This window comes from Neovison vison, chromosome 1 (assembly GCF_020171115.1).
Source record: "Neovison vison isolate M4711 chromosome 1, ASM_NN_V1, whole genome shotgun sequence".
Lineage (NCBI taxonomy): Eukaryota > Metazoa > Chordata > Mammalia > Carnivora > Mustelidae > Neogale > Neogale vison.
In genome coordinates, this window is record NC_058091.1 from 212,770,137 (window position 1) to 212,796,864 (window position 26,728).

General features: G+C 40.6%; 2 protein-coding genes across 3 annotated transcripts in view; one reads left to right on the forward strand and one right to left on the reverse strand.

Annotated features, from left to right (window-relative positions):
* The window catches only part of SCAMP1 (secretory carrier membrane protein 1), a 124,016-nt gene extending 101,198 nt beyond the window's left edge, over window positions 1-22,818 (reverse strand). The window contains exon 1 of the mRNA XM_044266615.1: window positions 22,657-22,818. Coding sequence (XP_044122550.1) covers window positions 22,657-22,713 — 57 coding nt within the window. The 5' untranslated portion in view covers window positions 22,714-22,818. The remainder of the gene's footprint in view (window positions 1-22,656) is intronic.
* Window positions 22,819-22,981: 163 nt separating this feature from the next.
* Window positions 22,982-26,728, forward strand: part of AP3B1 (adaptor related protein complex 3 subunit beta 1) — a 356,383-nt gene continuing 352,636 nt past the window's right edge. Inside the window, exons 1-3 of one of the 2 annotated variants that reach the window (XM_044266584.1) lie at window positions 22,982-23,115; window positions 23,714-23,748; window positions 24,071-24,133. The gene's annotated coding sequence lies outside the window, so the exon portion shown is untranslated. Of the gene's footprint in view, window positions 23,116-23,544; window positions 23,612-23,713; window positions 23,749-24,070; window positions 24,134-26,728 lie in introns of those variants that run through there. The other variant, XM_044266594.1, reaches the window with a different exon arrangement.

Below are 26,728 nucleotides of genomic sequence, written 5' to 3' on the forward strand. Positions count from 1 at the left end.
GGTGGCTCAGTGGGTTGAGCCTCTGCCTTCAGCTCAGGTCACAATCTCAGGGTCCTGGGATCAAGCCCCTGAATCAGGCTCTCTGCTCAGCAGGGAGCCTGCTCCCCCCACACCCCGCCACCTGCCTCTCTGCCTACCTGTGATCTCTCTCTGTCAAATAAATACATAAAATCTTTTAAAAAATTTTTAATCAAATACAAGTATATAATATACTTCTTTTAACCTTGGGGAATACATCAATTTGCACTTTTACAATACACCATTGACCTGTAAACAATTCACTAAAATTTATGATTACTTCAGAGCCAAAAATTAAGCGTGCTATGCCATATAAAACCACAAGACTGATGAAATCAATCTAAGACAAGCCTCAAAAGCTTTAGAAAATTGCTAAATGGTGGTAACATTATAGTAGAACACTAGCCCTTGGCCATCTCTAACCAATATTCCTGATGCTGTTTTCCTGTACCTCCTACTTTCATTTCTCACCACTTTCCACATGTATTCCAAATCACCACATGAGGATTCTAACCACCATTAGAAGATAGCCAAAGGAAGGGGCACCTGGTGGCTCAGGTGGCTCAGAGGGTCTGACTCCTGGTTTCAATTCAGGTCATGACCTCATAGGTCCTGGGATTGAGCCCAAAACTCAGCATGAATTCTACTTGAAGACTCTCTCCCTCTGTACCCACCGACCCACACTTGCTCTTGCTCTCTCTAAAATACATAAATCTTGCGGTGCCTGGGTGGCTCAGTGGGTTAAAGCTTCTGCATTCAGCTCAGATCATGATCTCAGGGTCCTGAGATGGAGCCCCACATTGGGCTCTCTGCTCAGCAGGGAACCTGCTTCCCCCCTCCCCTTCCCACCCTCCCTGCCTCTCTGCCTTTTGTGATCTCTGTCAAATATATAAATAAAATCTTTAAAAAGAAAGGCAAGATCAAAGTCTACCTTATCTTTGAGTCCACCCCCCTCCACCTTCTTCCTAGGGTCTACATGAGACTTCATATATACTAACTGCTCAACAGAGAAGGAAGTCCCTTGTGTAAAGTGTCCATCCTTTGGAATATTATTGTTTCCCTGTGTGCTTAGGTAAAGTCACTTTAAAAATACTCAAAATGCATCTTATCATATACATTCCTAGTTTAGTAGTTAAAGAGGCTCTAATATTTTTTGCTTATCTGCAAAAATAAATCCAATAATTCATCTATATTCTATAAAATATATGTAAGAAAATGTATCAAATTGATAATATTGATAAATGTGTTCCTAACTGCATTCCAAAAACAAGTATAAACCCATTACATTAAACTTTTTTTATATATTTAAAAACATACTGATGCAAGCACAGATTTACAAGCAATTGCAACACTAGCTCTGGCAACTCTGGAAGGTAGGCAAGCTTACTATATATACTCTACAGACACTCAGGTCATTGGGAGCAATTCTGCATAAAGTATGAGGGCTTTCTTAGATAAAAGTCTTTCTTGTGCAAGAATAAAGATTAAGAAAGAATACAGAAATTTTTGAAGAGGGTGCCAAAATCATTCTATGGGAAAAGAACAATCTGTTCAACACAACTGGATACCCACATTTTCAAAAGAATGAAGTTCAACCTTACTCCAACCTTGCTTCACACCATATACAAAAATTAACTCAAAAAGAATCACAAACATAAATTTAAGAGGTAAAACTATAAAACTCTAAGGAAAAAACATAAGGGTAAATTTTCATTACCTCAGATTTGGCAAAGGATTCTTAGATACAACATCAAAACACAAACCAGAAAATAAATATAAATTTTGATTCAGTCCAAATTATAACTTTTGTGCTTCCAAAAACATTAACAAGAAATGTCATTGACATTGACAAGATCATTGACAAAACAGAAATTATCTACAAATCATTACAGTTGACACATGAACAATGCAGGAACTTAAGGGGGCTGGTCCCACCCCCAGGGACAATAGAAAGTCAGTATGTAACTTTTGACATCCCCAAAACTGACAGCTTAACAACAGAAGCCCTACTGATAACAGTCAACTAATACTTATTGTGTATGTTATACATATTTTATACTATATTCCTACAATAAAGCTAGAGAAAAGAAAACATTAGGAAAATCATTTGGATGGGCAAATACATTTATAGTAACAATATATATAGTATTTAATTTAAGATAAGGGAACTGGGGCACCTGGGTTATTCAGTGGGTTAAAGCCTCTGCCTTCGGCTCACGTCATGATCCCAGGGTCCTGGGATCAAGCCCCGCATCGGGCTCTCTGCTCAGCATTGAGCCTGCTTCCTCCTCTCTCTGCCTGCCTCTCTGCCTACTTGTGATCTCTGTCAAATCAATAAAGTCTTTTAAAAAAAGATAAGTGAACATGTAGTTCAAACATTGTTCTTCAAGGTCAACTATACTTCAGTAAAGACTTGTATCGAGGGGCCCCTGGGTGGCTCAGTCGTTGCCTCAGGTACTGACCCCAGGGTCCTGGGATCAAGCCCGCCGTCAGACTCCCTGCTCAGCAGGTAGCCAGATTCTACCTCTTCCATTCCCCCTTTATTATCCCTCTATCATGGTATTTCTCTGTCAAATAAATAAATAATAATCTTGAAGAAAAAAAAAAAAAGACTTGTATCAAGAATGTATAAAAATCTCTTACAATTCAGTGATAAAAAAGACAAAAAACTGAACTTAAAAATAGGCGAAGGATCTGAATAGATATTTCTCCAAAGAAGATATATAAATGACCAATAAGCACATAAAAAATCTCAACACCGGGGCCCCTGTGTGGCTCAGTGGGTTAAAGCTTCTGCCTTAGGCTCAGGTCATGATTCCAGGGTCCTGGGATCAAGCCCCCATTGGGCTCTCTGCTCAGCAGGGAGCCTGCTTCCTTCCTCTCTCTCTCTTCCTGCCTCTCTGCCTACTTGTGATCTCTGTCAAATAAATAAAATCTTAAAAAAAAAAAAAAAAAAGCTCTAACACTACATAGCCATCAGAGGAATGCAAATCAAAACCACAATAAGATATTCCAAACCCACTAGGATGGCTAGAATCATAAGCAAATAATTACAAATGTTGAGGAGAGTGTAGATAAAGCAGAATCCTCATCTGCTGCTGGTTGCAATATACAATAGAGCACCCGTGTGGAAAACAGTCTGGCAGTTCCTCAAATGATTCAACATAGTTACCATATGACCCAGCAATTCTGCTCCTAGTTACATACTCAATTTAAAAAATAAGCATCAGGGCACGTAGGAGGCTCAGTCCTTAAGTGTCTGCCTTCAGCTAGGGTCATGATCCCAGGGTCCTGGGATCAAATCCCATGTCAGGCTCCCTGCTCCACAGGGAACCCTGCTTCTCCCTCTCCCACTCCCCCTGCTTGTGTTCCCCCTCTAGCTGTGTCTCTCTCTGTCAAATAAATAAATAAAAATCTTTAAAGAAAATAATAAAAAGAAAAACAAGTGTCAAACGAAAACTTGTGCAGAAATGTTTACAGCAGCAGTATTTCTAATAGTCAAAAGTGGCAACTACCCAAAAGTCTATCAAATAGTAATGAATAGGCATTACTAATTCTTTTTTTTTTTTTAAAGATTTTATTTGACAGAGATTGAGAGAGCACAAGCAAGGGGAGTGGCAGGTGGGGGAGAGGGAGAAGTAGCCTCCCTGCAGAGCAGGGAGCACGAAGCAGGGCTCGATCCCAGGACCCCGGGATCATGACCTGAGCTGAAGACACCACTTAACCGACTGAGCCACCCAAATGCCCCTGGCATTACTAATTCTTAAAAGCACTCAAGGGGCACCTGGGTGGCTCGGTGGGTTAAAGCTTCTGCCTTCGGCTCAGGGTCGTGATCCCAGGGTCCTGGGATGGAGCCCCGCATCGGGCTCTTTGCTCCGCAGGGAGCCTGCTTCCTCCCCTCTCTCTCTGTCAAATAAATAAATAAAATCTTTAAAAAAAAAAAAGCACTCAAAACCAAATGCCAGAGAGATTGCTGGATTGCTCTCTTCATACAGGTTTACAAAGAGTTCTTGTGGCAATTCTTGCACAAGGAAGGGGAACACAGGCCTCTAACACTTGTCTATAGTGTGAAGGCAAAAGCTATTTGGCACTACAGGCTGTCTTGGTAGGAACAGATGAAATGGAATAAAAGTGGTAAGGGGACTTGGTACAAAGTCAAATCCAACCAACCTTTACACTTTTTTTTTTTTAAGTTTTACTTATTTGAGAGAGAGAGGGAGTCTGTGAGTGAGAAAGAAAGACCACAATCGGGGAAAGAGGTAAAGGAGAAGCAGACTCCCTGCTAAGCAGAGAACCCAATGTTGAGCTTGATCCCAGGACCTGGGAACAAGACCTGAGCTAAAGACAGACACTTAACTGAGTGGTACAACAGACACAACGAAGTGGTACCCTTACAAATCATCTTTTAGTTCCTTCACTTATTGAAAGTTGGGAAATTTCCCCCCTCGTGATTTAAAAACATCTCCTTGTGTTTGGGTTTTCATTACCTATTACCAAAAACTACGCACAGTTTTAATTATATCATGTAGACCTGTATTCTCTCATTTACCATGCTGTCCTCACTTGACTAATCTTAGCAAAGTTACTTGGCCCAAGGAAAGCTAAATATAGATTTAGATCTCTATTTGATCTAAATACAGGTTTAACTCTATCATGCTTTTGTCAAATAAATGTTACTTCGCAATAACGTTTTGGCAATTATGACTGAAAAAAACAGACTCAAGTCACCTCGAATGCTGGGGGAAGGGAGGATATTTTAAAGATACATACAGGAAAAAGGGTGCCATGTTTCAAAGACTAGAACTCTTCAAAATGTGGTAACCTCTCTTGTAGTTCAAGAGCAGCTCTAATAATAAATAAGAATTATAGAAAATTAACCTCAAAAACCCTGGTCATTTAGTACTCCAGTGTTCTATAATTAGTTAATTTGGCCCCTTCCCCTTATCATTCCATGGTTATTCCCACCATAACTACAGGATTTTTTTTCTCTGTGCTTTCAGCTCAAGTTCCTGAGACAGATAGTTCACTTAACTATCACCATTACTGTTAGAGCAAAATTTTGCACCAAGCAATCTTATCTCTTCCTGATCATCTCAGAGAATGGCTTTCCTTGGGTCAAGTAACTTTGCTAAGATTCGTCAAGTAAGGACAGCATGGTAAGGGTCACACAACAGAGGACATGATCATCTACCATGTTAAGCAACCACTTGGGCTGCTTCCTCAGTGGACTGAGGCTCAGAGCATAGCAGGCTCCTGAAATATAAAGCCACCTCTCCAGCTTTTATGATCAGATGCAATCCCAATATCTAATATATTACAACAGGAGAGAATTTACGCACTCACAAAATGATCCATACAGGTATAAAAATGCAACAATTATATGGTTTCAAAGAAGAAAAAAAACCTTGCGACGCAAAAAACCCTACTTTAGCAACTCTAGTATATCAAATCCTGCTTGAATTCCTTCAACTGCTGAAATCTCCATACCAAAAAAAGCATCACCAGGCTATTCTAATAGATCTTTAAAAATCTCTATGTTAGGGGCACTTGGGTGGCTCAGTCAGTTAAATGTCAGTCTTCTGCTCAGGTCATGATCCTGGAGTCTCAGGATAGAGCCCCCTTTCCGGCTCCCTGATCACTAGGGGTCTTGCTTCTCCCTTTCCTTCTGCCCCTGCCCCTGCTCCTTCTCTCTCTCTCTCTCTCTCCCTCACTCTCTAATAAAATTTTTTTTTTTTTAAGATTTTATTTATTTATTTGACAGACAGAGAACACAAGTAGGCAGAGAGAGAGAGGAAGGGAAGCAGGCTCCCCGCCAAGCAGGGAGCCCGATGCGGGGCTCGATCCCAGCACCCTGAGATCATGACCCGAGCTGAAGGCAGAGGCTCAACCCACTGAGCCACCCAGGCACCCCTCTAATAAAATCTTTTTAAAAAAATTTTTGGATAAAGTTTACCTTCATGTAAACTCTGCCAATTAACCTTTTTTTTCCTGAAGCAAAAACAGGTTTATTCACCTCAGCAAGGACCCTTCAAGTATCTGAATATCTCATACTTCTCTTTAGCCTTCTGTCAGAAGACTACACCCCAGAGTAATTTAAGCTTAAATTACTCTTCCAAGACCTGATTCCAGACCCATGGCCATTCTCACTTCTTTGGGCACATCCTGTTTTGTTCAAACCACTCTTTAAATACACACTTGGAACTGAAGACAAAACCTATGGGATGGACAAGAACAGAATATTGTTGATTCATCGCTAGAACTCATCACTTATTTCATTAATCCAATATAAATTTTTCAGAAACTATATGACTCCAGTGATTTATCTTAAGAAAATACCCTATAAATTTCCTGGATCTGCATTTCAGCACTACTAAATATTAACTGTATGCCAAAAAAAATCATTTTTAATATCAGCAATTGTTTACTTTCAAAATTTTTACCATCACCATCTCAATTAAGATTGTTAAAATCACGATACCAAAATAAAATCACATTCAAATATTAGTTTTGCCATTTAGCATCTCTAAGAGGTACTCCACTACACTAACAGCCTCCCACTGAACCTGCCTGAGAGCCTTCGGTAGCCAAAGGAGATGCTCAAGCTGAACAAAAGTTTCCTACATGGCTAAATAATACTGATGCAGGGACACCTGACTGGCTCAGTTGGTTAGGCAGCTGCCTTCGGCTAGGGTTGTGATCCCAATGTACTAGGATCGAGTCCCACATCAGGCTTCCTGCTCAGCGGGGAGGCTGCTTCTCCCTCGGCCTCCAACTGCCACTCTGCCTGCCTGTGTGCTTTCTCTCTGACAAATAAAAAAAAATTTTTTTAAATATATTTAAAAAGAATTAAAAAAAAATAGTACTGATGCAGAGCACACTAACACTCTACTTTAAGTAAAAAAAGATGGTCTCAAAATGAATTACAGATATGTTTTAAGGGATCCTTTGAACCCTGGTAAAATTAACAAAAAAATGTTAAGAGAAATGAACCACACTGGACTAAAAGGAACAGTGATACTTCAAAATTAAAAGAAGCTTCTGCACTCCCAAATTTCAGTGCATAAAAAGCACCGTGAAAATATTTCTCCTCAGCTGCAAACACTTCTATAAGTAAAAAAGGACTTACCACAGAGTGGTACCAAAACCAGAAGAAAATAATAGATTAAGGAAAAGACCTCCAGGTAGCAGAACTGCGCCCTATTCAAAGAACACTCACTGTTCCAGTTAGGAGACCCTCAAAAATGGGGCTGGATGGATTTCAGACTTGCCACAGACCAGGAACTGTTAACTGTTTCCCATTCCTCCCCTACTTGAATGGGAATGTCTATTGGGGTTATCCTGTACTTGTCTCACCGTTTTATGCTGGGTGTATCTTTTCAGCTCTGTATCAGAAGGAACATAAGCTCCTCCCATCAAGGAGTACAATCTAATCCTTCCCATTCTTTTTTGAATACAGTCTGGCTTTTTGTCTTGTTTGACTAACACAATGTAGCAGAAAAGAAATGACTCAAGAAGCCTTTAGCATCCCTTCTTGACCTCTTCGAACACTACTCCCACTTTGTAAAAAGTCCATGCTATTCCTATTAGAAAGGCCATGTGGAAGAGAACCAACTGCTGCCCCCAAAGACAACCCCAGATAATTGCCAGATACTTGAGTTGAGGACATCTTAAACTATCTAGCCCAGTCAAGCTGCCAGATAATTGAAGAGACATAAGTGATTCCAGGCAATAACATTCAAAACCAAACCACCCAACTTAGTCCAACTCGAATAACAGAATAGTGAGCAAATAATTGTTGTTTTAAGCCACTAAATCTAGGGATTATTTGTTATACACCATTAGGTAACTGAGACAATGATAAATAAAATAATGATGCATCTTAATTTGATGAAATACAACAGGCAACTAAACACATGCTTTTTAAAAATATCAACTTGAGGAAGACAGTATGAACTTATGCAGTTGACATGACCATAAAATAACATAGACCACAAATTACTACTACTATGTCCCAGATAAATGTTGAAAGCTAAAGTTTGCAATGTTAGACTACCACAGAAGAAATACTCAAAATTCTTTCCTAGTGCTGTCCAACCTCCAGTCACAAATTTTAAACGGAGGAGGCAAGACTGACATCAACTAACTGTAAATGAAAACTATTCTTTTAAAATAAATAATAAAAATAACATTTATTATAAATATTAAAAACAATTTTGATAACATTCTTGAATTATGGGTCAATTTTTTATTAACATATAATTTATTATTTGTTTCAGGGTACAGGTCTGTGATTCATCAGTCTTACACCATTCATAGCACTCACCATAGCATATGTCCTCCTCCTCACTGCCCATCACCCATCCCTCCCATTCCCCCTCCACTCCAGCAACCCTCAGTTTATTTCATGAGACCAAGTGTCTCTTAAGGTTTGTCTCCCTCTCTGGTTTCACCTTGTTTCATTTTTTCCTCCCTTCCTCTATGATCCTCTGTCTTGTTTCTCAAATTCCTTAAATCAGTGAGATCATATAATTCTCCCTCTCTGATTGACTTTTTTTGCTCTAGTTCCATCCACATTGCAAATGGCAAGATTTTTGTTTTTTGATGGCTGCATAATATTCCATGGTATGTGTGTGTGTAAATACATATATATGCATACATACATATATACATACATACTACATCTTCTTTATACAGTCATCTGTTGATGGACATCTAGGATAAATGAATTTTAATGATGAGGTTTTCAATTTTCAACTCCAATTAAACTCTTAGGATACCACTGGTATTATTCTAACTTAAATATCATAAATAAGAGCGGTGAACTGTAGCCCATTTTTAAGAGATTATTTTTAAAAGGGTAGAATTTTTGAGGCCCAAAATAAAAGAACGGAGTTATTAGGGAGGAAGCCTTTGCAGTGACAAAGCACTAAAATTCAGACAACCAGGGTCAGGTCTAGGGCAAACCACTTATGTTTGGCCTTGACTTCTCAACTATGACTGGCCCAACAAATACTAGCACCCTTGAAGAAGCTAAAGGAACACAAACTTTTATGAAATGAGTAAGTCTTGGGCAAGTACAGCAAAGGAAATGTAATCAATCATGTTATAATAGTGTTGTATGGTGAAAGATGGTAGCTAATACTATGCTCACCACAAGTGTAACATAGACTTATAGAATCACTATGTTGTACACCTGAAACTAATATAACATTGTGTGTCAACTATACATCAATTTAAAAAAAAAATAAACTTCTCTAAATTAATAAGCTAAGAATATGGTTCACTGTAATTAAATCAATTTCTTGAATTACTATGAACTCTACTTACTATGATCTAATTAAAGCCACCATGCATCAAGCACTTATTACATGCTAAATATATGATCATCTAATCCGATTAACAACCCTATGGGGAAGGTCCTATTATCCTGCTTTACAGAAGGGTAAACAGACATATGGAGAGGCTAAGTAACATTCCAAGGTCTTACAGCAAGTTAGTGGCAAAGCCAGGATCAAATGTAGGATTTTTTTTTTTTTTAACTCTTGAGCAGATTTTGTAAGAGAATATTCTTGTGTTTTAGGAAATATATACGAAGTATTGGGGGGTAAAGAGGCATCATATCTGTGATTTAGTCTCAAATGCCTGCAAAATACAAATGTGTGATATGCATATATACACACACATATGTGTGTATGTATGTGTGTATGTTGGAGGGAAAGAATGATAAAGAAATATGATAAAATGTCAAAATGGTAACTTTCAGGGAATCTGAATAAAAGATACATGGGGTAAAAAAAAATGAACTTTTGAGCAGAAACCTTTAACTACTACTCTCTGCTGTCTCTGTATGAGAGCCTCAAGTCCAAAGTCCCAATACAAAACAAGAATTTGGTGTCAGAAATGCAATCAACAAGCAAACAGAGTGCCATCAGTAATGGACTAGGAATAAGATTTAAATTCTAATGCCAATTCTGTACCACCTACACCTGGGTATAAGATACTGAGCAAGATAGCAATGAAAATGAAATAGCTTTTAATCAAGAAGAAATTATTTCACATTTGGCAATCATCCTATCTCTGGGCTTTTTTCATCCACAGAATGAGTTCTGAATAAATCCATTATAAGATTTTCCTTTCCCAGCCACAAAAATTTGATTCCATTTCTCAAAACTACATAAAACATTATTTCCAAAATGAATTTCCAATCCAACCAATAAGCATATTAATATGTTAAAACATATTAAAAGGTATGAAGGTTTTCTTATCACTTATTAATTTTTCTATCCTTTGAGTAAACTGCACTCATTCTGGCACTTATTCGTATTTATACTGACTTATAAAAGCCAAATTATATAACTAATGTCTGATGACTATTTTACTTTTTTTTACATTCTAAACATTTTTGTCTACATGTTAGATGAATAAACTTCAGGATATAAATTTCTTCATTATCTACTGAATAAATGAGTAACTGAATGGAACAAGGGGCATAAAATAATTAATAAATGTTGACTATGTGAAAACTATTTTTTCCTCTCTAGCTTTACAGCCACACTGTAATAACTCAAGAGTGGATCTCAGAAACATCCACATAACAATCTATTTTGCAGATTATATATTTCCACTTATTCCAAGTTTCTTGATACACAATAAAAACTATTCAAATTCCATAAACTCTTTCATTTAGCCTATCACAACCACTAGAATCAAGCAGGAGCTAAAAAAACAAAAAACAAAAACAAAAAACTGAATCCAGCAAAATTATTTTACAACAGCTGATAAAAACAAGTAAGCCATTACAGTTAACATTATCTAAGAAGATTATCCTCAGAAATTATTTTCATGACAGTTCAAATGAAGATGCTGGTAAAAGGGCTCCTAACATAAAAGTAAAGGAAAAGAAATGCTGAAGACTAAAAAAGCCATAGAAACCAAATAGTTTTTGATCATTTACTTCATTCTGCCTACCCTATGAGATGGGGTTTGGAGAGCTTCCAGGTCAAACTTATGGAGGTACTGGGAGACAGGTATGCCTGGAGGCCAGATGTTCACCCCTCAGGCCTTGCCCTGGGCATCTCCTCTGTTTGGCCATTCCTGAATTGTAGCCCTCATAATTAACTGGTAATCTGATCATTCATTAAAAATGGTAAAGCCCAAAGGAACTAAGATGGCAGAGTAGCAGGAGGACCCCAGGCTTGCCTGGTCCCTAAAACTCAGCTAGATAAATATCAAATCATTTTGGATACCCAAGAAATCATTCTAAGAACAGAATTGCAAAAACAGAGGGAGATAAAAGACCACATCATGCAAGGCTGGAGATGTGGAGACATGATCTGGGGGGAGAAGAGGATCACAGGTGCCTCGGAGGGGAGGAAACACTGTCATGGAGAGAAGTGAGAGAGAGCGAGAGAGAAGAGTGCACAGGGGATCACAGAAAGAAGACATTTCCCCAAAGCCAGTGACTGGGAAAATGAGAGGGCTGATTTTTGTGAGTTTTTACAAACACAGGGCTCAAACACTAGAATTTTAGAGGACCACGGCATGGCGGGTGTGGAGCCCAGCCAGTGATGCAGTGCTCCTGTGGAGAACTAGTACAGATACCCCAGGGCAGACAACACCATCTGAGGATTCCCTAGGACACACTGGGAGAGATGATTCCCCCTTCTTGGAGCACATCTAAAAGAGGTGGTTTGCCTCTCTGGGGACAAACATGTTGGCAGATGCTATTACTCTCTCCCACCTACCAGCATAAACTAACTTCAGTGAACAGCAGTGCCAACAGTGGCATAAATCACTTACACCAAGTCCTGGCCCTGTGCACTCGGCAGGTGCCGCTTTTCTCAGGCAAGTGTGTCACAGCACAGCAGGCCCCTCCCCCAGAAGAGCAGCACAAACCCCCACCCCCCAACACATACACACCACATCTACTGACCACAGAGTTCTGCACAGCTTCAGCTGGAGTGGATACAGCATCAGGTCTCTTTTAGCAAGCAGATCAGACCACACCTAGTTAAAACTTACCAGATGCTGGCCCATGTCCAAACACTCCCCACTGCAGGCAAGGAAAAACACTGCAGAGGACTGACCTCAGGGAAAGAGCAAGCAAAACACAGCAACACAGCACACACAGCATACACCGGAGACACTTCCTGAAGCGCCAGGCCCTGAACAGTATATGACCTCTACTTTATAAAGACAATACTCTCAGCAACAGGAAACATAATAGGTTTTCCTAACACACAAAAGAAGATGGAGATGAAAATGCCAAGACAGAGGAGGAATTCATCCCATAGAACAAGAAAAGGTCTCATCCAGGCATCTACTTGAAATAGACATAAGTAATATGCTTGATCCAGAATTTATTTTTTTAAAGATTCTGTTTATTTTAGGGAAAGAGAAAGTGTGTAAGCACAAGTGGGGGAAAGAGGCAGAGGGAGAAGCAGAACCCCCACACTCCCTAAGCCCAATGTGGGGCTCAATCCCAGGACCCCAAGATCATGACCTGAGCTGATGTCAGATGTTTAACCAACTGAGCCACCCAGGTGCCCCTCGAGCCAGAATTTAAAGCAACAATCATAAGGATATTAGGTGGGCTTAAGAAAAGCACAGAAGAGGGCGCCTGGGTGGCTCAGTGGGTTAAGCCGCTGCCTTCGGCTCAGGTCATGATCTCAGGGTCCTGGGATCGAGTCCCGCATCGGGCTCTCTGCTCAGCGGGGAGCCTGCTTCCCTCTCTCTCTCTCTCTCTGTCTGCCTCTCCGTCTACTTGTGATTTCTCTCTGTCAAATAAATGAATAAGAAAAGCACAGAAGACACCAGGGAGTCCCTTATGTAGAAACCAAAGACCTAAAAACTAGTCAGGCTCAACTAAATAACACTGTAAACTGAGGTATGAAACCAACTGGATATAATGGATGGAAGGATGCAGAGGAATGAATAAGTGACACAGAACATAAAATTATAAAAAATAAAGAAGCTAAAAAGAAAAGAAAAATATTAGATTGTGAATACAGACTCAGGGAACTTAAAGACTCCTTAAGGCAAAGTAATATTCCTATAATAAGGATCCCAAAAGAACAGAGGGAAAATGGGGCAGAAGGTTTAATTGAGGAAATTATAGTTGAAAACTTCTCTAATTTGGGGAAGAAAACAGACATTTAAATCCAGGAGGCAGAGAGAACTTCCACCAAAATCAACAAAAGCAGGCCAACACCAAGGCAAATCAGTTAAATTTACAAAATACAGAAATTTTAGAAGTCCTAAAAGCAGTAAGTGAAAAGAAATCCCTAACTTATAAGGGAAGACAGATAGGTTAGCAGCAGATCTCTCCACAGAAACTCAGCAGGCCAAAGAAGTGGCAGGATATATTCAATGTGCTAAATGGGAAAAAAATGCAGTCAAAATACTCTATCTAGGAGGCAGTCACTCAGAATAGACGAAGAGATGAAGTGTTTGCCAGACAAACAAAAAGTAAAGGACTTCGTGACCATTAAACAAGCCCTGCAAGAAATATTAAAGGGGACTCTTTGTCATTTTTGGTCTTTCTCTCTCACTCAAAGACTAGAAAGGTACAGAGAAAATCTCCAGAAACAACAACTTAACAGGTAATACAATGGCACTAAATTCTTATCAGTAATCACTCTGAACATAAATGGACTAAATGCTCCAATCAAAAGACACTGGGGGGCGCCTGGGTGGCTCAGTGGGTTAAGCCGCTGACTTCGGCTCAGGTCATGATCTCAGGGTCCTGGGATCCAGTCCCCGGTCGGGCTCTCTGCTCAGCAGGGAGCCTGCTTCCCTTCCTCTCTCTCTGCCTGCCTCTCTGCCTACTTGTGATCTTTCTCTGTCAAATAAATAAATAAAATCTTTAAAAAAAAAAAAAAAAGACACTGGGTACCAAAATGGATTAAAAAAAATAAGACACAACTACATGCTGCCTACAAGAGACTCATTTTAGACCTAAAGACACCTGTAGATTGAAAGTGAATTGATGGAGAAATATTTATCATCTAATGGAAGTCAAATAAAGCTGGAGTAGCCATCCTTACATCAAATTAGATTTTAGGGGTGCCTGGGCAGCTCAATGGGTTAAACCGCTGCCTTCGGCTCAGGTCATGATCTCGGGGTCCTGGGATCGAGTCCCGCATCGGGCTCTCTGCTCAGCGGGGAGCCTGCTTCTCCCTCCCTCTCTCTCTCTCTCTCTGCCTGCCTCTCTATCTACTTGTAATCTCTCTCTCTCTGTCAAATAAATAAATAAATAAATCTTTTTTTTAAAAAAGAATTAGATTTTAAATCAAAGAATGTAACAGAAGAAGGGCACTCTATCATAACAAAGGGGTCTATCCAACAAGACGATTTAACAATTATAAATATTTATGCCCCCAACTTGCAAACACCCAAATATATTAGACAATTAATAACAAACATAGGCACTCATTGATAATAATAATGGGGGATTTCAACACCCCACTTAGAGCATGAACAGATCATCTAAGCAGAAAAGCAAAATGCAAACAATGGCTTTGAATGATACACTGGACCAGACGGACTTAACAGATATATTCAGAACATTTCATCACGGGACATTCTCCAGAACAGATCACATACTGGGTCACAAATCAGGCCTTAACAAGTACAGAAAGACTGAGGTCATACCAAGCATATTTTCCCAACCACAATGCTATGAGACTTCAAGTCAACCACAAAAAAAAATTTGGAAAGACCACCAACACATGGAGGTTAAAGAATATCCTACTAAAGAATGAACGGGTTGACCAGGAAATTAAAGAATTTAAAAAAAAAATACATTAAAACAAATGAAAATGAAAACATGACCCTCTAAAACCTTTTGGATGCAGCAAAAGCAGTCATAAGAAAGAATTATATAGCAATACAGGTCTACCTCAGGAAACAAGAAAAATCTCAAATATACAACCTTACACCTATAGAAACTACAAAAAGAAATGAAGCCTAAAGCCAGCATAAAAGTGAATAAATATTAAAGCAGAAATAAATGATACAGAAATAAACAAGAAACAGAAGAACAGACCAATGAAACCAGGAGCTTGTTCTTAGAATGAATAAAACTGATAAACCCCTAGCCACACTTATCAAAATGGAAACAGAAAGGACCCAAAGAAATAAAATTACAACTGGACACCTGGGTGGCTCAGTCAGTTAAGCATCCAACTCTTGATTTCAGCTCACGTCATGATCTCAGGGTCAGGAGACTGAGCCCTTTGTCAGGCTCCATGCTCCATCTGGAGTATGCTTGAGATTCTCTCTCTTCCTCTCCCTCTGTCTCTCCCCCTACTCATTCTCTCTCTCTCTCTAATAAATAAATAAAATCTTAAAAAAAAAGAAACCACAAGTTAGAGAGATCACAACCAACACCACAGAAATAAAACAATTCTAAGAGAATATTATGAAAAATTATATGCAAATAAACTAGGTAATCTGGAAGAAATGAATCAATTCATTGAAACATATAAACTGAGCCAGGAAGAAATAAAAAAATTAAGCACACCAATAACCAGCAAGAAATTGAATCCATAATCAAAGTCTCCCAACAAACAATGGTCTAGGACCAGACAGCTTCCTAGGAAATTCAACCAAACATTTAAAGAGTTAACATCTATTCTTCTCAAACTGTTCCCAGTAATAGATGTGGAAGAAAAACTTCCAAACTTATTCTATGAGGCCAGCATTACCTTGATTCCAAAACCAGACAATTAAAAAAGAGAATTACAGGCCAGTATCATTGATGAACATGAGTGCAAAAATTCTCAACAAAATACTAGCAAACTGAACACAAAAGTACATTAAAAGAATCATCCATCACAATCAAATGGGATTTATTCCTGGGCTGCAGGGGCGGCTTGGATATTCACAAACCAAGGTGATACACACAGTAACTAAAGAAAGAGTAAGAACTATATGATCCGGTCAATAGGTGCAGAAAAAGCATTTGACAAAATACAGCGTCCTTTCCTGATAAAGTCTCAACAAGGTAGGGATAGATGGAACATACCTCAACATCATAAAGGCCATACACGAAAGACCCACAGAGAGTATCATCCTCAATAGGGAAAGACTGGTAGCTCTTCCTCTATGGTCCACTCTTACCATTGTTATTTAACACAGTACTGGAACTCCTAGTCTTAGCAATCAGACAACAACAAAAAAATAAAAGTCATCCAAATCAGCAAGAAAGAAGTCAAATTTTCACCATTAAAAGAAAATATGATACTCCCTCGATATAGGAAACCCAAAAGACTACCAAAAAAATTTGCTATAACTGATACAAAATTCACTAAAGTTGCAGGATACAAAAATCAACTTACAGAAATCTGTGCAATTTCTATACACCAATAATGAAGCAGCAAAAACAGAAATCAAAGAATCAATCCCATTTACAATTGCACAAAAAAACCTGAGATACCTAGGAATAAACCTAACCAAAGAGGTAAAAGATCTGTACTCTGAGAACTGTGGAATATGTATGAAGGAAATTGAAGAGAAGAAAAAGAAATGGGAAAACATCCCATGCTTATGGATTAGAAGAACAATTATTGTTAAAATGCCTAGGATATCTAAAGCAATCTACACATTCAAAACAACCCCTATCAAAATATCACCAGGGTTTTTCACAGAGCTAAAACTAACAACCCTAAAATTTGTATGGAACCAAAAAGGACCCCAAATAGCCAAAGCAGTCTTGAAAAAGAAAGGCAAACTTCAGAAAACAGTGTGGAGGTTCCTCCAAAAATTAAAAATAGAGCTACCCTATGACCCAGCAATTGCACTACTGGGTATTTACCCCAAAAGATATGGATGTAGTGAAAAGAAGGGCCCATGCACCCCAATGTTCATAGTAGCAATGTCCACAGTAGCTAAACTGTGGAAAGAGCTAAGATGTCCCTTAACAGATGAACGGATAAAGAAGATGTGGTCCATATATACAACGGAATATTACTCAGCCATCAGAAAGGATGAATGCCCACCATTTGCATCAACATGGATGGGACTGGAGAAGATTATGCTATGTGAAATAAGTCAAGCAGAAAAAGAGAATTACCATAAGGTTTCACTTATATGTAGAACGTAAGGAATAGCATGGGAGGGCATTAGGAGTAGGAAGGGAAAAATGAAGGGGGGGAAATCAGAGGGGGAGATGAACCATGAGAGACTCAGGAAACAAACTGAGGGTTTTACAGGAGAGAGGGGTGGGGGGTTGGGTTAGCCCAGTGATGGGTATTAAGGAGGGCATGTGTTGTGATGAGCACTGGGTATTATATGCAAACAATGAATCATGGAACACAATATCAAAAACTAATGATGTGGGGCACCTGGGTGGCTCAGTGGGTTAAGCCTCTGCCTTCAGCTCAGGTCATGATCCCAGGATCCTGGGATCAAACCCCGCATCGGGCTCTCTGCTCAGCGGGGAGCCTGCTTCCCCCTCTGTCTCTGCCTACTGCTCTGCTTACTTGTGATCTCTCTCTGTGTCAAACAAATAAATAAAATCTTAAAAAAAAAAAAAAACTAATGATGTACTGTATGGTGATTAACATAACATAATTTAAAAAAAGAAAAAGAAGGGCAAAGCTGAAAGCTTCACAATTCTAGACTTCAAGTTATATGACAAAGCTGTAGTGATCAAGACAGTATGGTCATGGCACAAAAACAAAGATCAATGGAACAGATCAATGGAACAGAATAGAAAGATCAATGGAACAGAATAGAAAATCCAGAAATGGATCCACAACTCTATGGTCAACTAATCGACAAAACAGGAAAAAACATCCAATGGAAAACAGTCTCTTCAACAAATGCTGTTGGAAAACCTGGACAGTTACATGCAAAAGAATAAAACTGAACCACTTTCTTACATTATACACAAAAATAAATTCAAAATAGATGAATGACCTCAATGTGAGAGAGCAGTCATCAAAATCCTAGAGGAGAACACAGGCAGCAACCTCTTTGACATGGGCTGTACCAACTTCTTACCAGATACATCTCTGGAGGTAAGAGAAACAAAAGCAAAAATGAACTATTGGGACTGCATCAAGAAAAAAAGCTTCTGCACAGCAAAGGAAACACTCAACAGAACTAAAAAGCAATCTTCTGAATGTAAGAGGATATTTACAAATGACACATCTGATAAAGGGTTAGTGTTCAAAATCTATACATGACTCACCAAACTCAACACCCAAAAAATAAATAATCCAGTCAAGAAATGGGCAGAAGTCACGAATAGACACTTTCCCAAAAAACATATCGAGATGGCTAACAGATACGTGAAAAGATGCTCACCATCACTCAACTTCAGGGAAATACACATCAAAACTACTATGAGATTATCACCTCACACCAGGCAGATCGGCTAAAATTAGCAAAATTAAATTAACAGGAAACAAGTGCTGGCAAGGATATGGAGAAAGGGGAACCCTCTAGCACTGTTGGTGGGAATGCAAACTGGTGCAGCCACTCTGGAAAAACAGTAAGGAGGTTCCTCAAAAAGTTAAAAATAGAACTACACTATGACCCAGTAACTGCACTATTAGGTATTTACCCAAAGGATCCAAAAATACTGATTCGAAAGGACATTTGCTCCCTGATGCTTATATCCACATTATAAACAATAGCCAAATTATGGAAAGTGCCCAAATGTTCACTAAATAATGGATATCTATGATGGAATATTACTCAGACATCAAAAAACGAAATCCTGCCACTTGCAACGTGGATGGAGCTACAGTGTACTATGCTAAGTGAAACGAGTTAGTCAGAGAAAGACAAATTCCATGTGATTTCACTCATATGTGGAATTTAAAAAATAAACATTAACATAGAGGGAAAAGAGACAGGCAAATCACAAAATGGAGTCTTAACAATAGAAAACAAACTGAGGGTTGCTGGAGGGGTGGTGGGCAGGGGGATGGGTATTAAGGAGGGCACTTGTTGTAGTACTGTATTTAAGTGATAAATCATAAAACTCTACTAATGAAACTAACATGACACTATACCTAACTAGAATTTAAATACAAAACTTAAAAAAAAAATCTAATAGGTTTTGTTTTACAGTTCGGGGATTTGGTTTGTTTTTTTGTTCTTTTTCTTCAGAGAAGGAGAAAGAAGAGTGGGGGAGAGACAGACAAAGATGGGAAGAGAGAATCCTAAACAGGCTCCACACCCGGTGTGAATGCCAGGCTCAATCTCCCAACTCTGAGATCACAACCTGAGCCAAAATCAAGAGTCAGATGCTTAAGTCAGGCACCAGAGCCACCTAGGTACCCCAAAAATCGAATAACTTTTAACCAAGAAGAAATTAGGAAGGTTGCCAAATATGAAATACCATAATTTAAAAATAAGAAATTTTTCAGTACTGCAATATTGAAAATGAGAACAGATCTGAAAAGAAAGGACCATAAGTTAACAAAAACATAAAGCCAGGAACTTTTTTTTTTAATTATTATTTTTTTTAAATTTACAGAGATCACAAGTAGGCAGAGAGGCAGGTTGGGTAGGGAGGAGGGGGAGGCTCCCCACTGAGCAGAGAGCCTGATATGGGGCTCGATCCCAAGATCCTGAGATCATGACCTGAGCCGAAGGCAGAGGCTTTAACCCACTGAGCCACCCAGGCGCCCCAAAGCCAGGAACTTTTATATTTAAGTAAAGAGGACAAGAAATGCTATTTCAAAAACCAATTCAAAAAAAATTCAAAAAAAAAATTTTTTTTCTATTTCAAAAATCACACGTAAGAAGAAAGACTATGCAGTAGATATAAAGCTTCATTTTAAGTAGCAGGGCAGGGAGACACAAAAGGAAAGATAAACGATCATATATACAGTCCTGTGACAGTCACCAAAAACAGGGTAAGGCCATAAACTAGGAATATGTGTACAGCCAAATCTTCCTTAGGCCTAGATTATCCATCCCTTGAAACATTTTATGTATTTGAATAGTCATTGTCCTCTGAGTGCATCCACCTTATAGGCAACAAAAAAGTTTTGTAATTTTATGCCACCACAAATGAGTATTTAAAACTACTTTTGCGGGGGTGGGGGGCACCCGGGTGGCTAAGTCTGTTATGCATCTGCCTTAGGCTCAGGTCATGATCCTGGGTCCTGGGTTTGAGCCCCACCTTGGGCTCCCTGCTCAACAGGGAGCCTGCTTCTCCCTCTCCTGTTCCCCCTGCTTGTGTTCTCACACTGTCAAATAGAAAAGTAAAATAAAACTAGTTTTGGAGGGGCACCTGGGTGGGTCACATGGTTAGGTGGCCTACTCTTAAATTCAGTCCAGGTCATGATGTCAGGGTTGTGGGATTGAGCCTCACATCAGGCTTCACTGAGTATGGAACCTGCCTGGGATTCTTCCTATGCCCCTCCTTCCTCACGTGCTTGCCCTCCCCCTCTGAAATAAAAATAAATAAATCTTTAAAACTACCTTTGGGAAAAAAAATAAAAAATGAAACCACTTTTGGGTTTAGAATTACTACAAAGACCATACCTATGGCAGAAAAGCAAAGTGTCATGGCAACATCACATGTCACAAAAAAGCAGTCCAGGTTAAGAAGAAAACAATGTCTTGGGGCGCCTGGGTGGCTCAGTGGGTTAAAGCCTCTGCCTTCGGCTCAGGTCATGATCCCAGGGTCCTGGGATTAGCCCCACATGGGGCTCTCTGCTCAGCGGGGAGCCTGCTTCCTCCCCTCTCTCTTTCTGCCTGCCTCTCTGCCTACTTGTGATCTCTGTCAAATAAATAAATAAAATCTTAAAAAAAAAAAAAAGAAGAAGAAGAAGAAGAAAACAATGTCTTGCCCTAACAAGGGACTCAGCTACACAAAATGAGTCATGAAATGGAATGCCCAAATAGAAAAGAGCCAAACTGTGAGATGCTGAATAAATAACATCAAACAAGTATCTGAATTGGGAAAAGCTAACAGGTTCTCAATATTATACCTTCAAAATATCTTAAAATGACACCTATTTTGCAAGTTATGAAACATGTATTCAGACTGTCTATAATTAAAGAATAATCAGATTTTCCACAAGATGGAATGATGGAATACCAAATATTAAATGGGGGAAGAGGGGTGTGGAAGGGAGGAAAGTACTCTCCTTAAAGTGCAACCGTATCAGTTATAAACGTCTAAAAAGTTTCAAGCCGTTTGCACAGAATCTTCTTAAAGGACACTAGGAGCAAAAGTAGACTGAATTGACTCTACATTCCTACACAGTGAATCAAGTTGTCAAGAACCATCATCATTTAATTATAATAATCCCCCATGAAATTAAAAGGCCAATAATTTTTTAAAAAGAGATTTTTCCCTTCCAGAATTTTTTTAAGGTTTTATTTTTAAGTAATTTCTACATGGGGCTTGAACTCACGACCCCAAGATCAAGAGTAGCATGCTCCACGGACTGAGCCAGGCGGGTGCCACCCCCTTCCAGGATTCGTAATAAGAGACAAAACCAGGAGTAATGAGATGTAAACTCAAGGCAAAAGTGACACTTGTGAGACCACAAAATAAAGTTACTCTTTCATATTGTTTGAGTACAAATTAAAGTTACTATTGCACATATCCAGAAAAAAAATTAATAAACTTTGACCAACAGTTGGAAACAAATTATACTTGTAAGCAGCTGAGGCTCATTAAGAAACCTAGACTATTATTCTTTAAATAGGTATTTACTCATGCAGTAGTTTAAGCATAGATCATAAACATCTTAGCCTTCTCCCTCATTGCCCGTTTCTGTGCCAAGCCCTTCCAAAGCCGGGGCTGGTAAGGTTCACTCCAAGAAGGAAAGAAGCTCATGGACGAAATGCTATCCTCACACAGCCCAGAAAACCGGTGACGCACCAGGAGCTTGGAAAACATCCCGTCGTTCACCTCACTAAGAGCAGTTAGGTAAGAAGATGGTCGTCCACGTGCACTATTGTTTCCCAGGTGTGAGTGTTTATTTTTCACTTCGGCTTCGATATCAATACTCTCAACCTCAATCAAATGGGGGGGGAAGCAGCGCCGCTGGTGGTATGTGGACGCAACACAAGTTTAAAAAAATAAAAACACAAGCTTTTTTTTTTTTTTTTTTTTTTTTTTTCTTTTTTAAATTGCAGCGTACTCGACGCCCTCACCTCTCTTCTACACCTCTGCCATTACCCCCCACGCAGCCCTTCGCCGCCGCTGCGGGTCCCCATGACAACCCCACCCGAAGGCGATCCCCTCCGCCGCCTCCCGGCTCCCGCTCCCGGCCCCCGCCCGGGCCCGGCCCGCCACACTCGCCTGTCAAGTGACAACTCCACCTGCCCTGAGCTCTACTCTCCCCGCTCCCGAGAGACGGGCCGGGAACCCTCCCGACGCGCGGGCCCACTCCCGGGCGACGGCACGACCGTCCCCAGTCGGGAATGTGCGGAGGGGGCGACGGGAGAGGGAGCCGAGGACGTTCCACTCCAACCCCCAAACAAGCGGTGCGAGGGCCGGGGAGCGACCCTCAAATGGGGAGCGGGCCGTCCGCGAGCCCCTGTCTACGCGGCTAAGGGGAGCCGAGGGGCGGGCTCGGTGGGCGCGAAGGAACTTGCCGTTTTCACAAACAACAACGCGTCGCGGCGGCGGAAGGCTGCTGGGGACCACACGCTCACCTTGAAAGGGTTGTTGAGATCCGGGTCCGCAAAGGGGTTACTGTCGAAATCCGACATCTCTCTGGCGCTTGGCGTCACCCACCGGACCCAGGCGCAGAGAGGGAGACGAGGCGAGGCCGCCGCCCCCCTGCGCGCTCACGTCGCCGCCGCCGCCGCCGCCGCCGCCGAGCAGATCCGGGTGCAGCTCTCGGGGCCACCCAGCCGGCCGCGCCACTGAGCATGCCCGGTGCCACGGGCTCCCGGCCGGCGGCGCCGTTCCCGTTCGTGATCCCGTTCTTCCGGGCCTGGATCCAGCGTTCCGGGCTTTGGCTGCGACCGAGTGGGGACCAGGGGCGGAGGGAGCCGGGAGCGGAGAGCGGGGGTGACCCGTCCTAGGTTCCTTGGACCCAAGATTACGCATCTTGAGGAGGAATGAGTTTGGCTAGAATTATATTACTATCCATTTAGGATTGGCTGCCGGTAAGCGATCGTGACTTGGGAAAGAGGTGGTATTCTATGAGCAAGACACACACTGACCCCATTTCCCCAGGTTGGGAAGGAGGCATGAGAAGTACGCTGCACACCCGGGGAGGGGGCAGCTATTTAACCACGTTTCCAGCACATGGCTGGAGAGGCTCGGGCAGCTGGAGAAGCTCCGCACCTGGCTCCAAAGACAATGTCCCGTGGGGACCTGACCTCGCTAATGAGTTCTGCACTCACACCCCACCTGACCCCACCTGGGAATCGCAGCCTCTCGCCTTCCGGTCCCTGGACTGTAGGTTACTGATAAATCACGGAGACCAGTCTCGCGTTACCGATCCGGAATGGCTCCACAGGGGTTTCGGAAAGTGAAAAGATCCAGTAGTAGGTTCCAGCCTCTGCTCCCATTCTCCGGAATCTGCAAAATGGCTACTTTTCCGGAAATGAATGGGGATGGGTTGAGGGTGAAACGAATTTAGAAATCAAGGTCCTCAAGGTAATGTTAGTGGTTAGTGGTGAAAAAGGATGTTTTTATTGTTGTTTTTACTTTAAGGCATTTGGGCGCAAAATATACACCTCTGATTTTTTTCCTTAACAGCCCCCAACAGCAGGGATGAGAGCACAGAAAAATGGGTACGTGTAAAGAATTTTTGTACTATTTGTTATCCTACCCCTGAAGTTAATGAGAGGGCATCCCCTTCCCCACTTTCATCTTTCTGCTCTAACAGAAAAGCACTTACCAGATGAAGCAACGAAGAGCCAGAATGCTCACTTGGTCTGTCCTTAGGTTTTGGGAAAAAAACTAGAATTAGTCTTACTAGCTTGTGAGGGGGCTGGGGAGAGGGGAGCTTGCACTATGCAAAGTCACCTGGGAAATGATACTTCTTCCCCACTGTGAAAACACTAGTTCTAGGAATGATTACAAAAACCAGATTTATTATAATCTCTTTGGCAGGATCCAAGTCGAAATATAGGACGAAGAAGCTGCTTCTAGGCACCTGACTAGGAGGGTCAACTGGTAAGTGAGAACAGAGAAGATCATGGCAGAGCTTCAAGATCTTAGATATAAAAAAGAGCTAATGGATTCACCACCCTATCCTCCGCAGCTGCCTGGTGTTTGGTTCATTAGTTTAGTGCTCAAAACATGTGTCTGGTTCAAATCCCGGTTCTGATGGGACTAGTGCTATCTCTTAATATCTTTGACTCTGTAAAGGGTTACTTGGGAATTATGTAAGAGCTAGAAAAAGTGTCCTGCGTTTATTTAGTGCCTAACAAATATTGATTGAATGTCTGAAAATGGCAAGAGGGCCCAGTCCACTGTTGTTATGTGCTTTTTTCCCTCAATTCCCCTAAGATTGACCTTGCCCACCTGATCTGCTTGTCTCACCACTTTGGCCCTTACTCCCTCCACCTGTCCTCCAAATGACTCAAATAATCAGAAGCTATTTATTATGCATCTACTATGTTCCAAGACAATGAGTATCAGCTTAGCCTGCATTGCAGGATGGAAATTTCCAATACAGTGTGTTTACAGCTAATGATATTATCACCTAATGCAAAGACTTAACAGACTTTACTGTTACAGAATCCTGTTAATGATGCAGACACCCACCTCTGCACATCTTTTATCTTTTAAATTCTGCTTTAAGGAATCTCAGATAGGGGCCCTGGATCTATATACATACTGGTGTTCTCAATTTTTTTCTCTTTATTCTTTGTTTTCCCTTCTCTTTTCCCCTACTTTAACAACCAGTATGATCCTTTCAACATTCTTATAACATTGTATATCTACATGCACATAATACATGATCATACACAACACATAATACTCATGTAGACATATTGCATATACAAAGTTTTAGCATTGTCTTGAAAATGGATCACATATAATATTTTCCTGAAACTTGTTTTTCTTATGAAATGGTATTTCTGGCAGTTTCTCAGTGAAATGTGCATTAGCAAAGAGACCGTCTAAGCTTACTTACATGAATACACCTCATAAATATTACTACTTTTTTAAAGTTTATATTTATATATCTTAAGTAATTTCTACCCCCAAAGTGGGGATTGAACTTCACATGATCTTCTGGCTAAGCCAGCCAAGTATTCCAGTATTCTCACTTTTTGTGTGTACCATGACTATAGAAGTGAAAAGCGCTGGGAAGCATTGCCTAGTGGAAATCCCTCCAAATCAAAAACTATGCGTCTATTTTATTCTCTTTAACAGTTGCAAGATCAGCATTTTTAAAGGACTCTGCTAGAAGTGATATGCTGGGGGCGCCTGGGTGGCTCAGTGGGTTAAGCCTCTGCCTTTGGCTCAGGTCATGGTCCCAGGGTCCTAGGATCTAGCCCAGCATAGGGCCCTCTGCTCAGTGGGGAGCCTGCCTCCCCCTCTCTCTCTGCCTGCCTCTCTGCTTGCTTGTGATCTCTCCCTCTCTCTGTCAAGTAAATAAATAAAATCTAAAAAAAAAAAAAAAAAAAAAGAAGTGATATGCTGACCACACTTTAAGATCCCTGATACAAAGAAGTTCAGACATATGGTCCATGGGTGAGCTTACTGATTACCTTTTCATGAAATTTAGACTCCTACGACATGAGAAATGAAAGGGAGCTGAGCTCCTTCAGGAGAAGAAACTGTCTTTGGACAGGTTACATAATTTGCCTCAGTGGCAAAGAGAGTGAGTGAATAGAGGAACTAAGAACAAAACTCCATTCTCTCAGCTCACATTTCAGACATTAAATTGATAGATTTGGTTAGTGGTATATTTCATAAAGGAAGACAAAATGCTATGTGGAAGACAAAGTCAGCATATGGGAGACTTCACTGGTTGGACTTGTTCATTTTCCAAGAGGTGCCCCTAAATTTGGTAGAACAAAGAATGAAGAATTAAAACTAGTTCTGGATCCAGATCTGCCATAAACCAGCTGTGTGACCTTTCTCAAATCAATTCCCCTCTCTGATCAGAAGTTTCACACTAACCATTCAGCAAGTATTTATGGAGCACCTACTAACTGATAAACAGTGTTTTAGATGTTAAAGATAAAGCAATGAATTAGATAAAAAATGTAGAGACTGTTCCCAGGAAACTTCCTAAAAGGCCTACAATATAGCTAAATATTTTGGGTCCTTTGGACAGCTCAAATATTTTATTAACCTGTGGCAATGTCTCACCCCTCCCTAACTCTGTTTTGTTTTTGTTTTTCCTTTAGGATATGCCTCACAGCATTATCATGTTTCTTCTTCCTCAGTCAAACAATTAAATTTGAGAATCTGTTGGGTGGGGGTTATAAGCTACATTCCATGTTTTCTACACTGCTAGCATATAGCTGGTAAATGCTGATAAAATGTCAGGTTAGAAATTTACATTTTTTACTTCAAAAGGTTCATTGGACTCTGGGTTCACTAATGTGTTAAAACTGAAATTCATCATCTGTCACAGTGGACCCTGTCTCGAGATTTTCTGCTGTGACTGCTGCTATTAACAAAGTATTCAAGAGGGGAACCTGGGTGGCTTAGTCCTTAGGCGTCTGCCTTCAGGTCAGGTCATGATCCCAGGGTCTTGAGATCAAGCCCCGCATCAGGTTCCCTGCTCTGTGGGAAGCCTCTTTGGTC